Source organism: Microcaecilia unicolor, chromosome 3, assembly GCF_901765095.1.
Source record: "Microcaecilia unicolor chromosome 3, aMicUni1.1, whole genome shotgun sequence".
Lineage (NCBI taxonomy): Eukaryota > Metazoa > Chordata > Amphibia > Gymnophiona > Siphonopidae > Microcaecilia > Microcaecilia unicolor.
The window spans coordinates 195,649,799-195,669,234 of NC_044033.1; the positions used below are offsets into that span (position 1 = coordinate 195,649,799).

General features: G+C 46.9%; 1 protein-coding gene across 2 annotated transcripts in view; it reads right to left on the reverse strand.

The window, feature by feature from the left end:
• MAN2B1 (mannosidase alpha class 2B member 1) overlaps positions 1-19,436 on the reverse strand; it is a 55,621-nt gene that overhangs the window by 18,345 nt on the left and 17,840 nt on the right. For both annotated transcript variants that reach the window (XR_003941492.1, XM_030196934.1), the window contains exons 12-23: positions 10,755-10,862; positions 10,526-10,642; positions 10,190-10,393; positions 9,414-9,511; positions 8,641-8,758; positions 7,942-8,060; positions 7,676-7,777; positions 7,426-7,513; positions 7,204-7,284; positions 6,806-7,042; positions 6,399-6,548; positions 6,007-6,109 (exon numbers count right to left, since the gene is read on the reverse strand). Coding sequence is in view for 1 of the 2 variants with exons in the window: in XM_030196934.1 (XP_030052794.1) it covers positions 6,007-6,109; positions 6,399-6,548; positions 6,806-7,042; positions 7,204-7,284; positions 7,426-7,513; positions 7,676-7,777; positions 7,942-8,060; positions 8,641-8,758; positions 9,414-9,511; positions 10,190-10,393; positions 10,526-10,642; positions 10,755-10,862 (1,525 nt within the window). In the remaining variant the exon portion in view is untranslated. The remainder of the gene's footprint in view (positions 1-6,006; positions 6,110-6,398; positions 6,549-6,805; positions 7,043-7,203; positions 7,285-7,425; positions 7,514-7,675; positions 7,778-7,941; positions 8,061-8,640; positions 8,759-9,413; positions 9,512-10,189; positions 10,394-10,525; positions 10,643-10,754; positions 10,863-19,436) is intronic.

Below are 19,436 nucleotides of genomic sequence, written 5' to 3' on the forward strand. Positions count from 1 at the left end.
GATGGGAACCATGGGGCGAGGAGTGAGAAGAGGATGGTAAGTACAGAGTGCAGTAATAGAACTTGTAGAACTGAACTGCATATTTTACTATTTGGCCGAATATGAATAAGGAGTTAAAACAACAAAAGAAGCAACATGAAATTGGAGAGCAAGTGTTTATTTCAGTAGGATTTAGCACAGTATATAAGAATAGTCCATCTAGCCCAATAGTCTCCTCTTTTAACCTTTATCAATGTTTTGCACCTAGCTTGACACTGCTTATGTTGCTTCTTATTTTCTTCATTCAGATCCTTTTTCCATTCTTTGAAGGATGTTCTTTTTTTTCTCTAATAGCCTCTTCCTTAGCCTCCCTCTGGACCGGCCCAGATTCTGACTGATGGGTTGTGCACGCCTTCCAGCAGGTGGAGACTGAGAATTCTGACTCTTCAGTGAGAGCCTGTAAAGAGCCCTTGCTAGTGTACTGGATCTTTCTCTCACGGGCAATCTCAGTCTCCAGCATGTGGAAGTTGGTGAGACCTTCAGACTCTAATTTTTTTTTCTCTTTTGTCTATTTTCTTGATGTTGTGATACTTCAGTTTATCTTCATTTTCTCTTCTGTGCTTCCGAGATTGCTAGGAACCTGTTTAAGTGAGGCCGTGGGGATCTATCATTGGCTAGATTATATTCTGCTTACGTCTGCAAGTTCAGGGGATTCAGGGTACTTTCCAAAACTGCTAGTGGTTCCAGTAAAAATCTAACATTTATAGGAATGTGGAACTATCATACAATATTCTATACATCATCTGCATGCATTGCATTCATTTCCAAACATGTTTGTCTAATAACAGTTTCCTGCATCTGGTAGACAGCATTGTCATTTTCCATCTTATTTTTTATACTAACATTTAACCTCTAATATTCGTCTCCATGAATGGGGGGACCATTATTTTCCAATATAACCTTAATATCAAAGTGTGTCACGGTGATGGGGTGCCTGATGCTTCTGGGGCTGTAAGTGGCTACTGTTATGTCAGTCTCATTTTGGTTGGATGTCTGGTGTTCTCTTCCTTCTGGGGGTTCCTGAAGGGAGTTATGTTTTCTGTTTCTGGGTTTTTGTGATTCTTCTATGGTGCTTGATTATTTGAAATACTGAGTAGGTCAGGGTTGCACATAATGCTCAGTCTCCCTCTGCTGGTATGAGTGCATATTACTCACTCATCTGGAATGGTCTGGAGAGACTCAAGGAAAGTAAGTTAGCAGGTAAGATATAATCTCTCTTTCAACACCAGTCACCAGATATGGCCCGCCACCAACTATCCAGGGTCAGCGCTAGTAGCTAACTGCTGCTTGCCGCCAGCTGAATATCGGGGGGGGGGGGTGTTTTGTGTTTAATTTATTAGGCAAAATGTTAGCTTTGGGAGGTGTGCATTACGGATGACTATTTTGTTAACAATGCATTTCTCCTGCGTTGTGGTACCTACTGCATTTGACTTCCCAGTTCAATCTTGGTCTTCATATTTGTGATCCTGTGTTTTTGTGTGTGATGGAGGTGTGGTATTCTGTCTGCACGTACTTTCTGTAGCAGTCCCTCTTGTTCAGTTTTACTAGTCCTAGGTGTATTGGTATTCTAGGACCCTGTGTAATATTGTACTGCTGCATATAGATGCATGTTTGAATCCTAGGAATTAATGGTACTGTTGCATGGTAGGTTGCTATATGTATGTTAGGATTGTTTCAGGTTTTGTGTTAGGATTGTTTCAGGTTTTGTATTTGAGTGCTTGGTGGTGGTAGTAGTAATATTTATATACCACTTGCAAGCCCAAAAGCTATTGCTATTACACAGGTGGCATGAGAAATCAGAAAATATATAAATACATTTCATTGAGCATTTGAAGTTTCCTCGTTGCCGTTGGAGCGCCCTGGTCCACTTCCCACTGTTTCTTTTGCTTTGCATCCGTCATGGGAATATTTTCTAGGATCTATCTTATTACCAATCTTTTTAAATTACTTCCTCGGTCCTTTTCTAGGCCTGAATTTGTATTTTTTTTTTAATTGCATGGTCTTTATTTACTGTTAAAACATATCACAAAATCCATCCAACAGTTTATACAATACTCTGCATATTGAGAAAAGCAAACAATCCACATCACCTGATGTACCTTAGCCAATAATTTTAACAACCAGTTACCAAACCACAATTAACTTCAAGTTTGTTTTTTTTGTTTGATTTTAACAGAGAAATTTAACCCCTTTCAGCCCCGACCCCCTCCCCTCCTATCCCCAACCTCCCCCGGGGAAATCATTTAGCCATATACAGCCATTAATTGCCCATTGATTACATTCTTTTCACGTTAAACCCTGAGATTGAAAGGTCTCCCATACCGATTGCCATTTACACATCTGTTGTTTTCGCTCTGCTAAGACCCTTTCCATTTCACAGACATATGCCATTTTATTGAGCCATCTCTTGATTGAGGGGACCCCCTCATATTTCCATTGAGAGGCTATGACCACTCTAGCTGCTCCAACAGCATGTCTCGCCAATGTCTGCTGACTGGGCTTTAACCCCACTACATTCACAGAGAAAAGAAAAACTTCAGGAGCCCACGTAATAGAACACCCGACCCATTTCTGCAGCCTACTATGAACTGCTTTCCAGAACGCTCAAGCTTTTACACATGTCCACCACACATGCCCCATTGTTCCCCTTTGGCCACATCTCCTCCAACATAAGCCTGATGTTGCAGGATAAATTCTGTGAAGGCGATCAGGTGTTAGGTACCATCTAAACAGTACTTTTACTGCGTTTTCCTTTAGAGGTGCATGAATCGCCACCCTCCACGCCCCCCCCGTTCAATTCTTTCCCACTCCGCCTCCCCCAGAGCCACACCAATTTCCCTCTTCCAGCTTTCCCTATGCTGGCAATACCGTGGAGACTGGGCACTGATGCATTTATATAGACGGCTAATCAATCCACTAGAGGTGAATTTTTTTGCAGATCTCCAAGCTGAGATTTTCCCGCTTTACTACCGCTCGTACTGCCTCCGTTTTGAGAAAATGAACCAATTGAAGGTATGCAAAATTCATCCCCCTCCACCACAGGATAACGTTTTTCTTCAAGGCCTGAAAGGACAATGGCGAATCTGCCTCAAACATTTGGCCCCAGGTTTTCAGAATACCCAGTCGTGGTCCCTGGCAAAAAGAGAGGGTTATACGCTATAGGAGACAGTCGAGTTAGTACACACTTGCTCTGTGGAAAGAGGCTATCCCAGTAGTAAAGGGTTAGACTTATAGATGGACATTCTCCCATCCCCAGTGTTCTAAAGGACTTCGGGAGCCACATAGGTGCACCCAGAGGTCTCTGGCCTATTGAGTGTTGTTCCAAGTGCACCCACTGCCTATCTGGATAGTCCTGGTACCATTCAATTGCTACCTTCCCTTGGGCCGCCCTATAGTACCATATAAGGGTTTTTTTTTTTTTTTGTTACATTTGTACCCCGCGCTTTCCCACTCATGGCAGGCTCAATGCGGCTTACATGGGGCAATGGAGGGTTAGGTGACTTGCCCAGAGTCACAAGGAGCTGCCTGTGCCTGAAGTGGGAATCGAAATCAGTTCCCCAGGACCAAAGTCCACCACCCTAACCACAAGGCCACTCCCATCCCCCCCGCCCATCCTGGTAAAGAAGGGTACGTGATAGGCGCGGGCGTTTTCCTGCCCAGACAAATCGCATTATTTTATCCTGTAGCGCTGCCAGAAACCGCCTGGGCATCTTCATAGGCAACACTTGAAATAAGTACAGCAGGCGTGGCAACACATTCATTTTGACTATGGTTATCCTGCCAAACCAGGAGACCGCTAAATCCCCCCACCTTTCCAAGTCCGCCGCAATATTGCTTATCGATCCCTTATAATTAGCCTTAAAAAGCTCTGAATGGTCCAAAGTCAAACTGACCCCCAAGTATCGGACTCGCTTAGCAGCCCAACGAAAAGGGAAGGATGTCCTCAATGGTGGTTGGGAGGCAGGTATAGTGCTGGGCAGACTTATACGGTCTGTGCCAGAGCCGGTGGTGGGAGGCGGGGCTGGTGGTTTGGAGGCAGGGATAGTGCTGGGCAGACTTATACAGTTTGTGCCCTGAAGAGCACAGTTACAAATCAAAGTAGGGTATACACAAAAAGTAGCACATATGAGTTGTCTTGTTGGGCAGCCTGGATGGACCGTGCAGGTCTTTTTCTGCCGTCATCTACTAATCCGCTCTTTAGCCTCATATTTATGGAATCAGACTATTATGTCCCTTGTTTGTTGGTTCTTCCTTGCGCCCAGCACGCGATGCGCTCTGTCAAGTTCTACCGGCACGTCTCCTGCTTCTAGGCCCATCAAGGTTGCACACAGGGACTTTACTATCATCGGCATGTCCTCAGTCTCTCCCCATTCAGGACTCCACGGAACCGGAGATTATTCCTTTGGCCCCTGTGCTCCATGTCATCCAATTTGTATTCCAGGTCTGCATTTTTTTTCCCAGCCCCTGGATCATTACAGTATGTTTATTCAGTGTTTTACCATATTCGTCAAGCTTCAGCTCAGCTTCCTCCACCCTGCCCCCCAGCTCTCGGAGCTCCGAGCTCAGCGATTCCATTTTCTCCATAATCTCTTCCTGAATGTTTGAGAAAAATTTTCGGAGCTCTCCCGAAATACCTTTCTTCGGTGGTGGGGGACGGGTCTCCACCAAAGACAGGGCAGAGTCCGAATCAGACGCACAGGCCCATTCAGGGGACTTGTGGCGATGTACTGCCTTGTCCCCGGTGCTTTTCTCCTGCCTCTTGGGTTCTTTTTTCCGGGTTGAAGAGGATTTACTCATGGCTGGTTCTCCTTTTTAAGTCACTTTTTCCGCTCTCAGCTCTGCCTAAGATCGCGTTTTTTCGCTTCAATCGGGTACAGGGAGACGGAGCAAAGAAGCTAGGCTGCCATATCGTGCGATGACATCACTTACTCGCCCGAGTTTGTATTTTTATGCCAATGATCTTCTCACCAAGCGGAGTTAGGTCCCCTACATCTATGTTTAGATAAGATTATCAGCTGGCTGCATGATCATCACTTGGGATTAAAGCCACTGAACATAGCTGCATGTTAGATCAGTGGTCATGCCTCCATTCTACTGCTGAAACCAGAATTGTGCGGTTTCCCTATTCCACCAATTGAGATCTTCATGTACCATGGCGTAATTTTGGATTGCAAGTTAACTTTTTCAGCACCGGTCTTGATGGTACTCAAATTTGGCTTTATGCTTCTTTGTGAATTAAGATAAATCTGTTCCTAACTCCCATCAATTTGCTTTACATTTTTTATTCCTTGCTGCCATTAGAGCTCGACTCGACTACTGTAATGTAGTAGATGCAGGTTATTTCCAAATCTAAACTGAGAGACTTCAACCACTGCAAAATCCATCAGATCAGGTCCACTGGGTGCCAAACAAAGACCACATCACGCTGTTGCTTAACAAACTACACGGACCTCTTGTTAATGTATAAAGCACTCCACTCAGAGCCCCTGTTTAGTTTCATTGACCATACCCTACCCTATGGCCCACTGCGTCCACTTTTAAAAATTCTGTCTAGCCTTCAATGCTTTCTAGAGTCCAACAGAGCCTAATTTATTTATTACGTTTGTATCCCACATTGAGCCTGGGAAAATGTGGCTTACATAGTTCCGGAGAGGCATTGAAGTCTCCAGTGAACAAATGCAAGGTAATGTTGTGATGTGACAGTGCTACATGAACTCTATCCTGTTAGGGAGTGGTACAACGGAAGAGTTGAGTAATTTTAAGATTTTATCTAGCCTTCAATGCTTTCTAGAGTCCAACAGGGCCTAATGACAAATGGTGTCCAATTTGGGAACAGCATTCAATCACCATTATCTGGTGTGTTTGTCCTTTCTTTTTTTATATGGCATTCTTATTTTTTCTTCTTCGTTGCTTTGATTGCACTTTAATAAAGCGATTTTAGCGAATACAAAATAAGCAATGACTCACGGACGGCTGTAGTCCAGCGCAGTCGAGATGTGCTTTCTCGCTGTTGATTTGATCCCAAGGTCATTTCTCGGACAGAAGTGATTGTGAAAGAGGAAAACAGATCCTAGAAATGAGCAGAAGTAATCAAGATTCAGAACCCAGCCCCAGCACAGCTGCACCATTTTTCTTACCACTCTTAGTGATCACTAGCCTTTCGACAGTGATCTTAGAAAGGATGGGTGCATAGAGGTCAAAGTCTCTACCATCATTCGTGCAGGTTACCAGTGCTGGGTTTTACCCAGATACTTCACACCTGAAGCTGTACAAGACCCAGACAGACTCCATATTTGCTCCTTGAATTATGTCAAATCCCCAGATGGTGCACAGAGTAAGAGATGAAAAGGCAACTGTACCTGCAAGTTAACAGTGACTGGCTTAGAGAAGTTGGCACTTTCTCCTTTCTCAAACTGGTGCTCGAGCCGGATGAGGGTGGAGTTCTGATCTCTCTGCGCCAGCGTTAACAGATGGATGTTGGGTGGCAAGTCTTTCTTCAGAGCTGAAAACTGTCAGCAAGAACTATTACAGACCAGGCTTGTCATTCTGGCCAGCTCCCTCCCTCCCTCCCAGACATGGGCAACCTCAGGCTAAGGGCCCCACACCCAGGTAAGATTGTAGCTGTTTCCTGACAAGGTACCACCTACTCTGATGCCCTGTCCCTCAATACAGGTCCCAGCAGGCAAAATATTTCAGCCATAGGTGTACCTATGAGAGAGGTGGCCCAAGCGTGTACAGCATTGCCCAGCCTCTGTGCCCTCCATACCTGCTTCTGGAAACGGGCCTTCTTCTGATAAGGTGACCCCCCTCCAGGGGAAAAGACTGTCTGCACCGCCATGAACTCCTCTTGGGCCTGGAGCCGGTGCAGATCAGCCGATACCTCCACATTGTCCAGAAAGAGGAGATGCCTGCCACGAATGACCAGGCCCTTGCCATGCTCTCCGAACTCCAGCAGCGGCTCCCCCACCCCACGTTGGTCGTCAAACAGGAGTCGGCGATGAACCTAGATGTAGACACCACCAAAAAAAAATGGGGGGGGGGGGGGGGGGAAAGAGTATGAAACTGACTTTTCACCTTTCACCAATCCTGCATTATGTGGAAAATGGGTTTAAGATACCAGTGTCTTTTTACTGCAAGTGCCTCTATGCTGGAAGCAAGTCTTACCATCAATTCCAGAGAGCCATTCAGGAGGCTGGAGCCACCCTGGGACCGGTCAGTCAGCACTGTCAGTTGAATCCTTTTATCCTAAAAAGGGAAAACTTTTTTTTTTTTCTTTTCTTTAAATGTCAATTTGAGATTGGTGATGGTTTCTCAGCTCCAGAAGAGTGGAAAGCCTACCAGCTGTTCCCTCTCCCACCCCACCGGGCACATGGCATTCATTCATACCTTAATGTAAATGCGACTGTTGACAGGATAGTAATTTCCAGCTACTGGCTCAGTCTGATTCAGTTTCCAAGTCTCACGGCTATCCTTCCTGAAAGCCATATCATCTGATCAATAACCAGTCACACTGCAGTCAAGGCATGACCCCCACCTCCCCAAAAGCAGCATCAATACTGCGGAGAAACCTTACCTCTTCTATAACTTCCCAGCCATTTTGAGACTGGGTGAAAGCAACTCCCAATTTTCCCTTTACCTCCTTTCCAAGATCTCCCGTCCATTTGCATCGGTATAGAAGAGACCCCCGGTCTCCAGCGGAGTCTTGAAGTGGCTGATAATCTCCTTCCCGTAGTTGTCACTGGCAGCATGGAAACATTAATGAACCCTTCTAGCCAGCATCTATTCTGCCCCCCCCCCCCCCCCCCCCAAGCATGCAGCTATCCTCCAAAGGAGCTAGTGTAAAGTGGCATCTTGCATAAATCCCCACACAGCCAGGAAGGAGGATGCACAATGGTCACTCACTCTATAGGGATGGGCCCCACTGTCCACTCCAGCTCCAGAAACCTCTGCCCCACATAGAGACGAACCACTTGGGAGCACCAGGAGGAGAAGTTCTGGTAAACCTCCTGTACCAGCGTGTTCTGGGAATGGCACAAAAGGAACGTGTCAGAAGCAACGACAGGTTCTGCATGTTAACAAACACAAGGCTGGAGTCATGCCCATTACAGCAGGGGAAGGAAGCCACTGTGCTGCATTAACCCTCCCCCCCCCCCCCCCCATCCATAGTACACTGAAGATTTGTTTTTCTACCCCCATTCTGTGCTCTCTACCTCTCAAGAGGTAAAGAAGGAAAGGCAGGTGTGGAGATTTTAAAATGAATACCAGCCTACTCCCCCACAGGAACGCCCCCTCGCCCTAGTGTACAAGAGCCACCTGCTTCCCTATTGCAGCCACAAGGATAGCAGACAGAGAGAGGAGAGGGAACACAGATCCAGAAGAGAAACTTCCCAAAGAGCACTGTGAAACATTCCCAAATCAGGAAGTTCCACTAACAGAGCTCAGGCTGAAGACACGCTATCCACCTGCACCAGAAGGACCCATATAACCCTCCCGCCACCCTGCCTGCACCAGGAGGAGCCCGTATAACCCCACAATCCTGTCTGCATCCAGCCCACCCACACCCCACCCGCCCCAGAGAAGCATGTATACCCCCCACCTTACCTGCACCAGGTGTGTGTGAACTGCTTTAGCGATAGGAAATGGCTCCGAGCCATTGGGTCGAAAAATGTAAGCCCCCGAGGCCTGAGAACTGGCACCATTTCCAGAGCTAGCATTATACCTGCAAGAAGCAGGAAAATAGAAATGTCAGTACACCATTACTACTAGTCCTCCCTTCTTCAAAAACAGGTGCCATCAAACCACCTCAGCCTGCCCTCGTGCCACCCCTCCCCTACCAAACAGTGGGAGAGTGGTCTAATAGATCAGGGGGCTGAGAAATGGAGGCCAGAGTTCAAATTCCACTGCAGCCCTCCGCTGCATCAGGTTCAAACAGACTAAGGCCTCCAGGGCCAGGGAAATATCTACTGAACCTGAATGTAACTCTGTTACTACTGACGAGGCCTGAGCTAAAGCCATACTCCCATCCCTACCACTACTACTAGTTAGCATTTCTATAGCGCTACAAGGCATACGCAGCGCTGCACAAACATAGAAGAAAGACAGTCCCTGCTCAAAGAGCTTACAATCTAATAGACAAAAAATAAAGTAATCAAATCAATTAATGTGAACGGGAAGGAAGAGAGGAGGGTAGGTGGAGGAGAGTGGTTACGAGTCAAAAGCAATGTTAAAGAGGTGGGCTTTCAGTCTAGATTTAAAGGTGGCCAAGGATGGGGCAATACATAGGGGCTCAGGAAGTTTATTCCAGGCGTAGGGTGCAGCGAGACAGAAGGCACGAAGTCTGGAGTTGGCAGTAGTGGAGATTTAGCGCCTCTCACCAGTAGAAGTTCTGAGTAATGGGGAGGGTGATATCCCTGTCCAAGTTCTGGATCTCACTGATGAGCCCTGTATCCGAGTCAAACAAAACACGGAGGTGCTGTGAAGAAAAACAGGAATTTTACATCTCTCTCATCCCCCAGTGGTCAAACCAGCTCTCATGCTTAAGTAGTTACATTACATTATGGGACATTTTTACCCCACTAGAAAACAACAAATTCTATAAAAATATCCCACACATACCTACTGCATTCATGGGCCAATGATTGAGACTCCAGCGCTATTCTGAATAGCACCTTAAAAATCCCACCGGAACTGTGCCCTGAGATGCAAATATAAGTGCACTGATAGGTTTAAACATTAGGGAGTTCAGTGGAAGAACTAGTTCAGTAGTATGCTTGGCTCCTGTGCGCATGCTAAAACCACATCTCAATTAAAATCCATCTTACAAACCCCCAAAAGTAAACAACCTTCGCTCACAGGGCCATAAGTTATGGGGATAAAAATGTTCTAGATAAAGTTTTCAGCAGTTTCCAAAAGGTAGCATAATTGACCTGACTTCTGATATTAAGTGGTAGACTTAAAAAAAAAAAAAGACAACCAGGCTACCTGGAAACTCCTGTAGCATAAGGCGGAAAGCTTTCCCATGACCCAGCCTCTCACCTCGTTCTGGATCTATGGCAGCACTGCCTCCTCGCACCTCGTTCAGGATCTACGGCAGCGTCAGCCCACCCCCCACCTCTTGCCGCATTCTGGATCTGCAGCACCGCCCCCTCACCTCATTCTGGATCTGCAGCGGCACTGCTTTTGCCCGATGCAGCTCCTGCTGTGCTCTTGTCCTCGGCAGCCGCACCACAGCAAGTTTATCTACAGAGTAGGTGCTGAAGCCAAGTGGAGGGACTGACGCTTGGAAGATGAGCTCGCTGCTGGCCAGAGCCTGGCCACGGCTTACCACTCTGGTGAAGTTAGACACGGGAACCACCTGATGGAGAGGAAAAGCCCCAAACCTTACACTGGGAAGGAAATCCAGTGAGCAGCTGGACCTGAACTAGTACAAAACTTAACACAGCGGGGGCAGTGCATAGAGAAGATGTGCCCCAAGCAGCCTGCATACCTCGCTCGGCACTTTCTGCCCTCTGGGATCAGTGACCTCGTACACAAGTCCACTGATAGGAACCCGTACATTCCAACGCACGCTGCGCACCAGGGGATTGTAGAGGATCACCAGGAACTGCACAAACAGAGACAGCCTGTGTTACACAAGCATGAAGGAGACGGAGAGGGGAGCCTCTGCCGAAGATCTCTCTAATGCCAGATGCATGGAGAAGTTCCCAGATTCTTACCCGGCTGGAGGTCGCCGTCAGCGGACACACACTGATGTTCAGTAAGTTACAGAACACAAAATGTTCCTTCCTACCCATCAGGCTGGCCAAAGCATTACTGATCAACACCTGCAAAGCAAAAGAACCCAGTCGCAGGTGGCTACATTGAACCTTGCACACACAAACCGTGCCCCCCCCCCACCCTCAAATCCTGCTACAGGAGCAGGAAGTGCCACACCAACACCTCCCCAGTTCCTGAAACACAGCAGCAGCTCTCCCTGCTATTGAGACAGACAGGGGGAAGCCACTGCTTGCCCTGGGATTTGTAGCAAGGAGTGCTGCCACGATTTGGGTTTCTGTCAGGTTCTTGTGACCTGGATTAGCCACTGTTGGAAACAGTATACTGGGCTAGATGGACCACTGGTCTGACCCAAGATGGCTACTCTTATGTTTTGCTGAAAGCTGGAGCACAATCTTCTGCTCTTCATTAATGTAGTATTCCTCAGCGACCCTCCAGACCAGTCAAGACGCTTGGGTTATGCTCGCCTACCAGCAGAGGGAGACTCAGAACACTAAAACTTAACCATGTATAAGCTACCTGTCAACCCCCGAGCAGCCAGTAAATCTCAGTCTCCAGCAGAGGGTAGACGGGCAGCCTGAGCAGTCAGTCTGGTCTGGTAGGCTTAGGGGTTATTTTGGCCTCTGGTTTATTTAATACCCTATACTTAGAACTGTGTGCTTCGGGGAAGTGGGTTCGGTGGGGCTCCATTTTTTCCCCTGGGGTGTTACACCCGGTGTTTGGGTCCCTCCCCCTGCTGTGCTCTCCTCAGCAATCAGCCATGTGCCTTGGCTCCTGTATTCTGCAGGAACCTTGAGTGTCTTTGCCCTTATTAGCTATTAGCAACTGGGCTGCGAAGTAAAGTTTTGAAAAAAAAAAACAAAAAAACTCAGACAAAGTCAATCTCTTTGTTTGAATTGGGGCTGACCGGGAGAGCTGTGGTGCTTGTTTCTGAGAGAAAGTGAGTAAAGGGCCCTGTTGCCTGTTGTTTGGCTTACCTTTCCCCTTCCTCCAGAGATGTCGTCCGGGAAACTGTCCCATTGCCGAGCCTGTTCGCGTCGGGCATTAGACGCGCCGGGGGCACAATGCAGGCTCTGTGGAGAGCCGAAGCCGCCTCTCCCTTTACCTCCGGTTTTATCCGCAGAGGTTTCCGGGGTCAGCGCAGGCTCAGCTGAGGCTTCTTCTCTCTTGAGTGCTGTGGCGGTGGTTCCGATTTTGGCGGGAACCACCGCCATTTTGGATTCCTCCGGTCTTGCGGTTTCTTCTCTCCCGGTGCAAGATTGTTCAGGGCAGATTGCAGGCTGGTCTCCTGAGGTTACAGGAGACATGAGATTTCCTCCAGATTTTATTTGGTCGATGTTCCAGGCGTGGAAGTCAGGATCCCAACAGACAGACCTTCAGAAGGGGGTACGTCCCATAGTTCCCAAGTGCCCACGTTTGGATTGGTCAGAGGACCCTGAGCTTTTGTCCTTATAGCACTCGGAGGATGAGTGCAGTGATCTTGGGGACGAAGGTCTTTTAGATGCTTGTCCTGAGGAGGAGGGGTTCTTGCCAGGGGACGATCCCTCGGTTGTAAGGATCTTTCATAGAGATAAGCTGTCTGAATTGATTGATCAGGTGGTGCCTACTCTTAAATTTGATTCTTCAGAGACTTCGGTGGGGGAGGTAAAGCAGGTAGACCCCGTTAGTTAAGGGTATTCGCCGGTCTTCCTGTTCTTTTCCCATGAATACAGACCTCAGGGATATGGTTTTGCAAGAGTGGTCCTCCCCAGATTCTGACTGTAGGGTGGCTAGAGCTATGGCGAGGCTTTATCCTCTTCTGCAGCAGGATAAGGACTCCTTAAGGTCTCCTACAGTAGATGCGGTGGTGACGGTGGTCACCAAAGCCACTGCAATTCCTATGGATGGCGGGGCTGTTCTCTGGGGTCCTCAGGATAGAAAATTGGAGTCCTTTATTAGGCGTAGTTTTGATTTGTCCACCTTGTCGCTACAAGCCTCGATGAGTGGAGGTTTAGTAGCTTGTGCTTGCTTCCGCTGGACTGAAAAGCTCCTGGATGATCCAGCGGTGGACAGATTTTCCTGGGTGCAGTAATTAGCTAAGCTGGAGATGGGCTCTTCTTTCTTAGCAGATGCTCTTTCTAAGAATATGGCATTGGTTGTGGGAGCTCGTCGGGCTCTTTGGCTTCGAGGTTGGGTCGCTGATGCAGCTTCTAAGTTGTGTTCGCTTCCCTTCAAGGGTTCTATGCTGTTTGGGGAAGAGTTGGATAAGCTGGTTCGCGGTCTTGCGGATGCTAAGGTTCTGCGTCTGCAAAACAAGCGTCCCAGAGCATGTGGTCGGGGCCTGTCGGTACGGGGTTGGTTCCGGGATGCTTGGCGTTATAGGCCAGGTAGGTCCAGTGGAGCGCCTAGAGGTCGATGGGTTCCGCCGTAGGGCGGGCCTCTCAATGGTGTGCGGGTCCAGCCTCTGGTTCGCGTGGGTGCTCGTCTATGTCAGTTTTACCAGAGCTGGACCCACATCACGTCGGACCAGTGGGTGCTCAAAGTGGTGTGCGACGGATATGCCCTAGAGTTCGATGGTCCTCTTCCCGATTCTTTTCTGGGATCGCCGTGTCGCTCTCGCCTCTAGGCCACGGCAATTCACCAAACTCTCCGGTTGATCGATCTGGGGGCTGTGGTTCCCATGCCCACCTCGGAGATGGGGGTGGGGTGTTACTCGATTTATTTCGTGGTTCCCAGAAGGAAGGTTCCTTCTGGCCTATCTTAGATCTGAAACGGGTCAACAGGGCACTGAAGGTTCCCGCTTTCCGGATGGAGACTTTGCGTTCCGTCATCATAGCGGTTCAACTCTTCGTTGGATCTGACTGAGGCCTATCTACATATTCCCATCCGGGCGGCGCATCAGCGTTTTCTTCGTTTTGCTGTCTTAGGACAGCACTTTCAATTCTGTGCTCTGCTGTTCGGCCTTGCGACGGCTCCTCGTACCTTTTCCAAGGTTATGATGGTCGTGGCAGCAGCATTGAGGAAGCAAGGGGTCTTGGTTCATCCGTATCTCAACGATTGGCTGATTCGAGCCAAGTCAAGACAGGAGAGTGTAGAGGCGACTGCGAGAGTAGTCAGCTTTTTGGAGTCACTCGGTAAGGTGGTGAATGTGGACCAGAGTCACCTAGTTCCGACGCAGTCCCTGGAGTATATGGGAGTTCGTTTTGACACATTGAAGGGGCGAGTGTTCCTACCGTCAGCTCGGATTGTCAAAATGCAGGCTCTGTTTCATCAGCTTTGCTCCAAGACACTTCCTTCAGCTCGCTCTTATCTGCAGATATTAGGTCTCATGGCAGCATCGATAGAAGAAGTCCCGTGGGCCAAGGCTCACATGCGGCAGTTAGTTGTCCCTGCTGGATCACTGGTCTCCTCAGACTCAGGACTTGGAGGAGAGACTCTTGCCGGAGGCTCCTCCCTCAGCCTTCAGTGGTGGCTTCACACGCCGAACCTGGAGAACGGCATGCCCTTAGATTCTCCGGACTGGATTGTTCTCACCACGGATGCCAGTCTGGGAGGTTGGGGGAGCCCATTGTCTCGGACACGTGGTCCAGGGTCGTTGGTCGTCGGAGGAGGCAAGCTTGTCCATCAATCGTCTAGAAACGCGGGCGATTTGTTTGGCCCTGCTGGCTCTTCAGTATCTTCTAGGCGGCAAGGCGGTCCGGGTTCTGTCTGACAATGCCACGACCGTAGCTTATGTCAATCGTCAGGGGGGCACAAAGAGTTGGGCAGTCGCCGAGGAGACAGCAGAGTTAATGCGTTGGGCGGAGGTTCATCTGCAGTTTCTCTCAGCAGGTCACGTGGCCGGCGTGGACAACGTGAGAGCGGATTTTCTGAGGCACACGTTGGACCCCAGAGAGTGGTCGCTTCATCGTCTGGTGAGGGAGTGGGGTCTGCCTGTGTTGGACCTCATGGCAACGTCCGACAACGCTCAAGTGGCCAGGTTTTGTCGTCGTCGTCGTCTTCGGGACCCGCAGTCCGATGGGATCGACGCCCTGCTACTTCCATGGCCTCCTCAACAGCTGTTGTACGTGTTTCCTCCTTGGACCCTGGTAGGTCGTGTAGTTCAGAGAACAGAGCGACACTTAGGCACCGTGATTCTGGTAGCTCTGAATTGGCCTCGTTGGCCGTGGTACAGAGATCTCATGTGGTTGGCAGTGTGGGGTCCGCTCTCTCTGGAGGGGTCGGTGTTGTTAGTACAGGGTCCAGTCGTGATACCCGATCCGTCTCCGTTCTCACTTACGGCTTGGCTCTTGAGAGGAACAGGTTGCGGAAGAAAGGGTTTTCGTCCAGAGTAATTGATACTATGTTGCAGTCCCATAAACGGTCCACCTCCTTCGCTTATGTCCGTGTGTGGCGAAGTTTTGAAAATTGGTGTCAAGGGCGTTCTTTTTCTCCTTGGTGCATTTCGGTCCTGGAAGTGCTAGAATTTTTGCAAAATGGTATGGATAGAGGTCTCGCTGTTTTCTCTTTGAAGGTACAGGTGGCAGCTTTGGCTTGTTTTCGTGGAAAGGTACAAGGGATATCTTTAGCTTCTTCTCCGGACACAGTTCGTTTTTATGTTTCAACGGTTTTTATTGATGACAAGTCAAAAAGTACAAATCCACCTTAACATGGCGGCATCAATGCAGTTTTACAGAACTCAGCGAAGTAACATTTCAAGAATACAGCATTGCATACAGTCATCAAATTTTTATATATAATTTTTATCCCCTCCCCCTTTTTACTGTACTCTATATTTAACTTTTAATATTTCAACAATTATTATTGATGAGATCACATAGTAGACAATTCTGTATCCATCAGCATAAATCTAATAACAAATAATTCCGTCATATGTTAATGAACCTAAAACTTCTATCATCCAGTTCCCCCCCAAGCTTCCCCCCCTTCCTTTCCTTCTTAAGTATTCATGAATGTGGTCCTGTACTATTACCAGACAATGGCATAACCAATAAACTTTTTATATTAATCTCCAATAATTATGTCTCTTGTTTTACTCTGTGTATTATTGATTTGTTTATATATAAACGGTTTTTATTGATGGACATACTCCAGTTCAAGCATATGAAATGTTTACATTTTATATCTTTTCCAATATTTCTATATTAACAACATAACTTACAACATGCCTATCCCATCATTTTTTAAAACATTTACTGCCTCCCCCCTCCCCCCCCCTTCCCCCCTTCCAAGAAATGAGAAGCAACAACCTCTGAGTTTGAGCTTCATGTTTCTTACTAACATTCTCGTCAAACCTTGCCTAGTCCTTAATTGCTTACACGTGGGCTTCTGGCTTCATTATATCGACCCCAGCCTGTTAAGTACAGCACTTCTGGCTTTGTGGGATATATTTTGTAAATAATGATTCCAAACGTTAAGAAATTTCTTTCTTCTCCTCGAGTTGTCATATGCTTCTCTTGCCTCCCACAACATTAGCTCATGTAGCTTATTCCTCCATAACCATACAGATGGTGGCTCTTCCTGCATCCAATGTCTCAATATACATTTTTTGCCCACTGCAAATGCTTTACATAAAAATACCTCCAAATTTTTATCCGATATCCCATATGCATTAGTTTTGTTCAAAAGTACTCCTCTCCAAGAAGGGTGTAACCTTTGTCCCAATAGATGTTCTAAGTACTCCTGTATCGCTCTCCAGAATGTTTTTATTTTATCACACCACCAAAATGCATGCAAAAATGTGTTCTTCTCTCTGTGGCATTTAAGGCATTGAGAATCAGAGCTCCATCCCGCCCTTACAGCCTGAGATTGTGTTATATAGCCTCGGTGAATAACCCTGAATTGACTCTCTTGTAATTCTGCCCCCCCCCCATCTGCCCAGTTATGCTTCCAATTAGTTTTGCAAAATTTATTCCCTTCAGCTCATATCCCAAGTCTTTGCTCCATTTGTCTTTGAGCTTCTCATATGTTCTGGGGGGTCCAAGTGGGACCAGGGCTTTATGTAGGCTCGATATTGATACCTGTCCATGTGCGTCCCCTTCCAGGAATTCCCGCACCCTCTGACCCAGTTTTGTGCCCAGGGCTGCCTGATCCAAACTATGCCAGTAATGATGCAATTGTCTATATGTATAATAATCCCTCTGGGCCAATACCTGTCTCTGCTGCAGGTCCTGAAAACTATGCAGATTCCCCTCTTCATTCATTAAGTGTTCAAATAGAGTAATTCCCATTTCCGACCATCTAGCCATTACCCCTTTCTCCAATCCGGGGGGGAAGTCCCTATTTCCCTGTATTGGAAGTTGGTCACTAACATTAGGGTCTTGTCCCCAGTTATGCATAAGAAACTGCCAAGCACGTCGCAATGGTTGCAACAGTATACTTCTTCTGCAGGTAGGTGGTAAACTCTTTGTTTTTGCCTGCAGAAGGAAATTCAAGTGCCACGGGTCAAAGAATGCACGTTCCCAGTTAGTTGGCGTGTGTTGATATGTGTTAAGTATCCAATCCCTGATGTGTCTTAAAAGACATGCCTGATTGTAACGTCTAATACAGGGGAAACCCAATCCACCCTGAGCCCACCCATCGTATAAGTATTCAAATCGTAGTTTAGACTTCTTTCCCCCCCACACAAATTGCCGACACATCCTATTTAATTTCCTTAAATCTTTACTCAATATATGTATTGGCAACACCTGCAAGATATAGAGCCATCTCGGGAATATGATCATTTTGAAGAGATTTATTCTGCCTATTAATGATAAAGGCAGGTAATTCCATCTCTCCAGAACCCTTTTGGTATCTTGTAGCAGCTTGTCAATATTTATCCTGTACAGAATGGTAGTATCCATAGTTAATCGTACCCCTAAATATCGAAAGGATTCCCCTGCCCTCCTCAATGGCAGCTGTCTGTGCCACTCTCCCAATTGATCCTCTTTCCTTCTTAATACTTCTGATTTCTCCAGGTTTAGCTTAAAGCCAGAGAAATCCCCATACTCTGCCATACATTCTAATAGCGCCTTCAGTGATGTCTCTGGAGAAATTACATGAGCCAGCAAATCATCAGCGAAGGCAGCTATTTTAAAAATTTCTGTGCCAACCCTGACTCCTTGCACATCAGGGTTGCGTTGGATATCTCTAAGCAGTGGATCTAGCGTTAACACAAACAGTAAAGGTGACAGGGGGCATCCTTGCCTGGTCCCCCTATGGACAGAGAATGATGGGGATAATATTCCATTAACCCATACCTGGGCCTGTGGAAGATAATATAAGGCTTTGATTGCGTCCTGGAATAATCCTCTTATGCCATATGCATCTAGTGTGCCAAATAAAAAATCCCAGACCACCCTATCGAACGCCTTTTCGGCATCGAAACTTACTAATATTGAGGGCATGTCCTTTTTAAATACCTCCTCTAATGTTACCAATATCTTTCTTACATTTTTAGTAATAGTTCTGCCCTGTACAAACCCTACCTGTGATTCTTCTATAACATCTGGTAATATTCGGGACAAGCGATTTGCCAGGACTTTTGCAAACAATTTTGCTTCAAAATTTAGTAGCGAAATAGGTCTGTATGATTCAGGCTTTTGTACATCTTTTCCTGGTTTTGGAAGTACTATAATCTGTGCTGTTCGTAGTGACGTGGGCATTCGTTGCTCTTGCACTATCATGTTAAACATTGTGGTAAGGGGTTCTACTATTTCCTCCTTCATCAATTTATATAATTCTCCCCTATATCCATCAGGGCCTGGGGCCTTCCCTAGTGGCGCTTGCTGTATTGCCCATGATACCTCCTCTGTTGACATGGGAGCATTTAGCATAGCCAAACTTTGTGTGTCCATCTGCGGGAGCTCCTGTCCCGCCAGGTAGATCTCACTATCCATCGGGGGCGGGTCAGGTGAAGCATAAAGCCTCTGATAATATTTTTGCATGATACGATTTATACAATCATCTTTATTTTCTAACACCCCTTCTGAAGAATATAACGCGTTTATCTTATAATTTCCTTGTCTTGGGTTTGCCATCCTGGCCATCATCCTACCACTTTTATTTGCATATTTGTATAATTGATACCTATAATACATATAATTTTTTTGTGTTTTATCGTGTATTCTTTCATTCAGTGTTTGCTGCATTTCTAAAAGCTTAACTTTCAGCTGAATATCATGATGGCGTCCATACTCGCGTCTCAAGCGGGTGATTTCTTTTTCTAACCTTTGCAATTCCTTTTCCCATATCTTTTTCTGGTGGCTAGTATACGCAATAATCTCACCCCTTAATACTGCCTTTGCTGTGTCCCAGTATAATATGGGGGCCGCCCTATGCTCCTGATTAGTGTCTTGAAACTGTCTATATTTGGCTAGTATAAATTCCCGAAATTTTCTGTCTTTATATAACCTTGTAGGGAACTTCCATTGGTATGTGCTAGCCTTACTCTCTGTGGGTTCCCATAAGACCATTACCATTGCATGGTCTGATATTTTTATGGGTCCTATTTCCGCCTTGCGAATTTTTGTAAATAGTGAACGGGAGATAAAAATATAGTCGATCCTTGACATGGTGTCGTGCGCCCGGGACAGGTGGGTGTAATCTCGTTCCAACGGGTGTAAGGTTCTCCACACATCCACCAGGTCAAGGACCCCACTCAG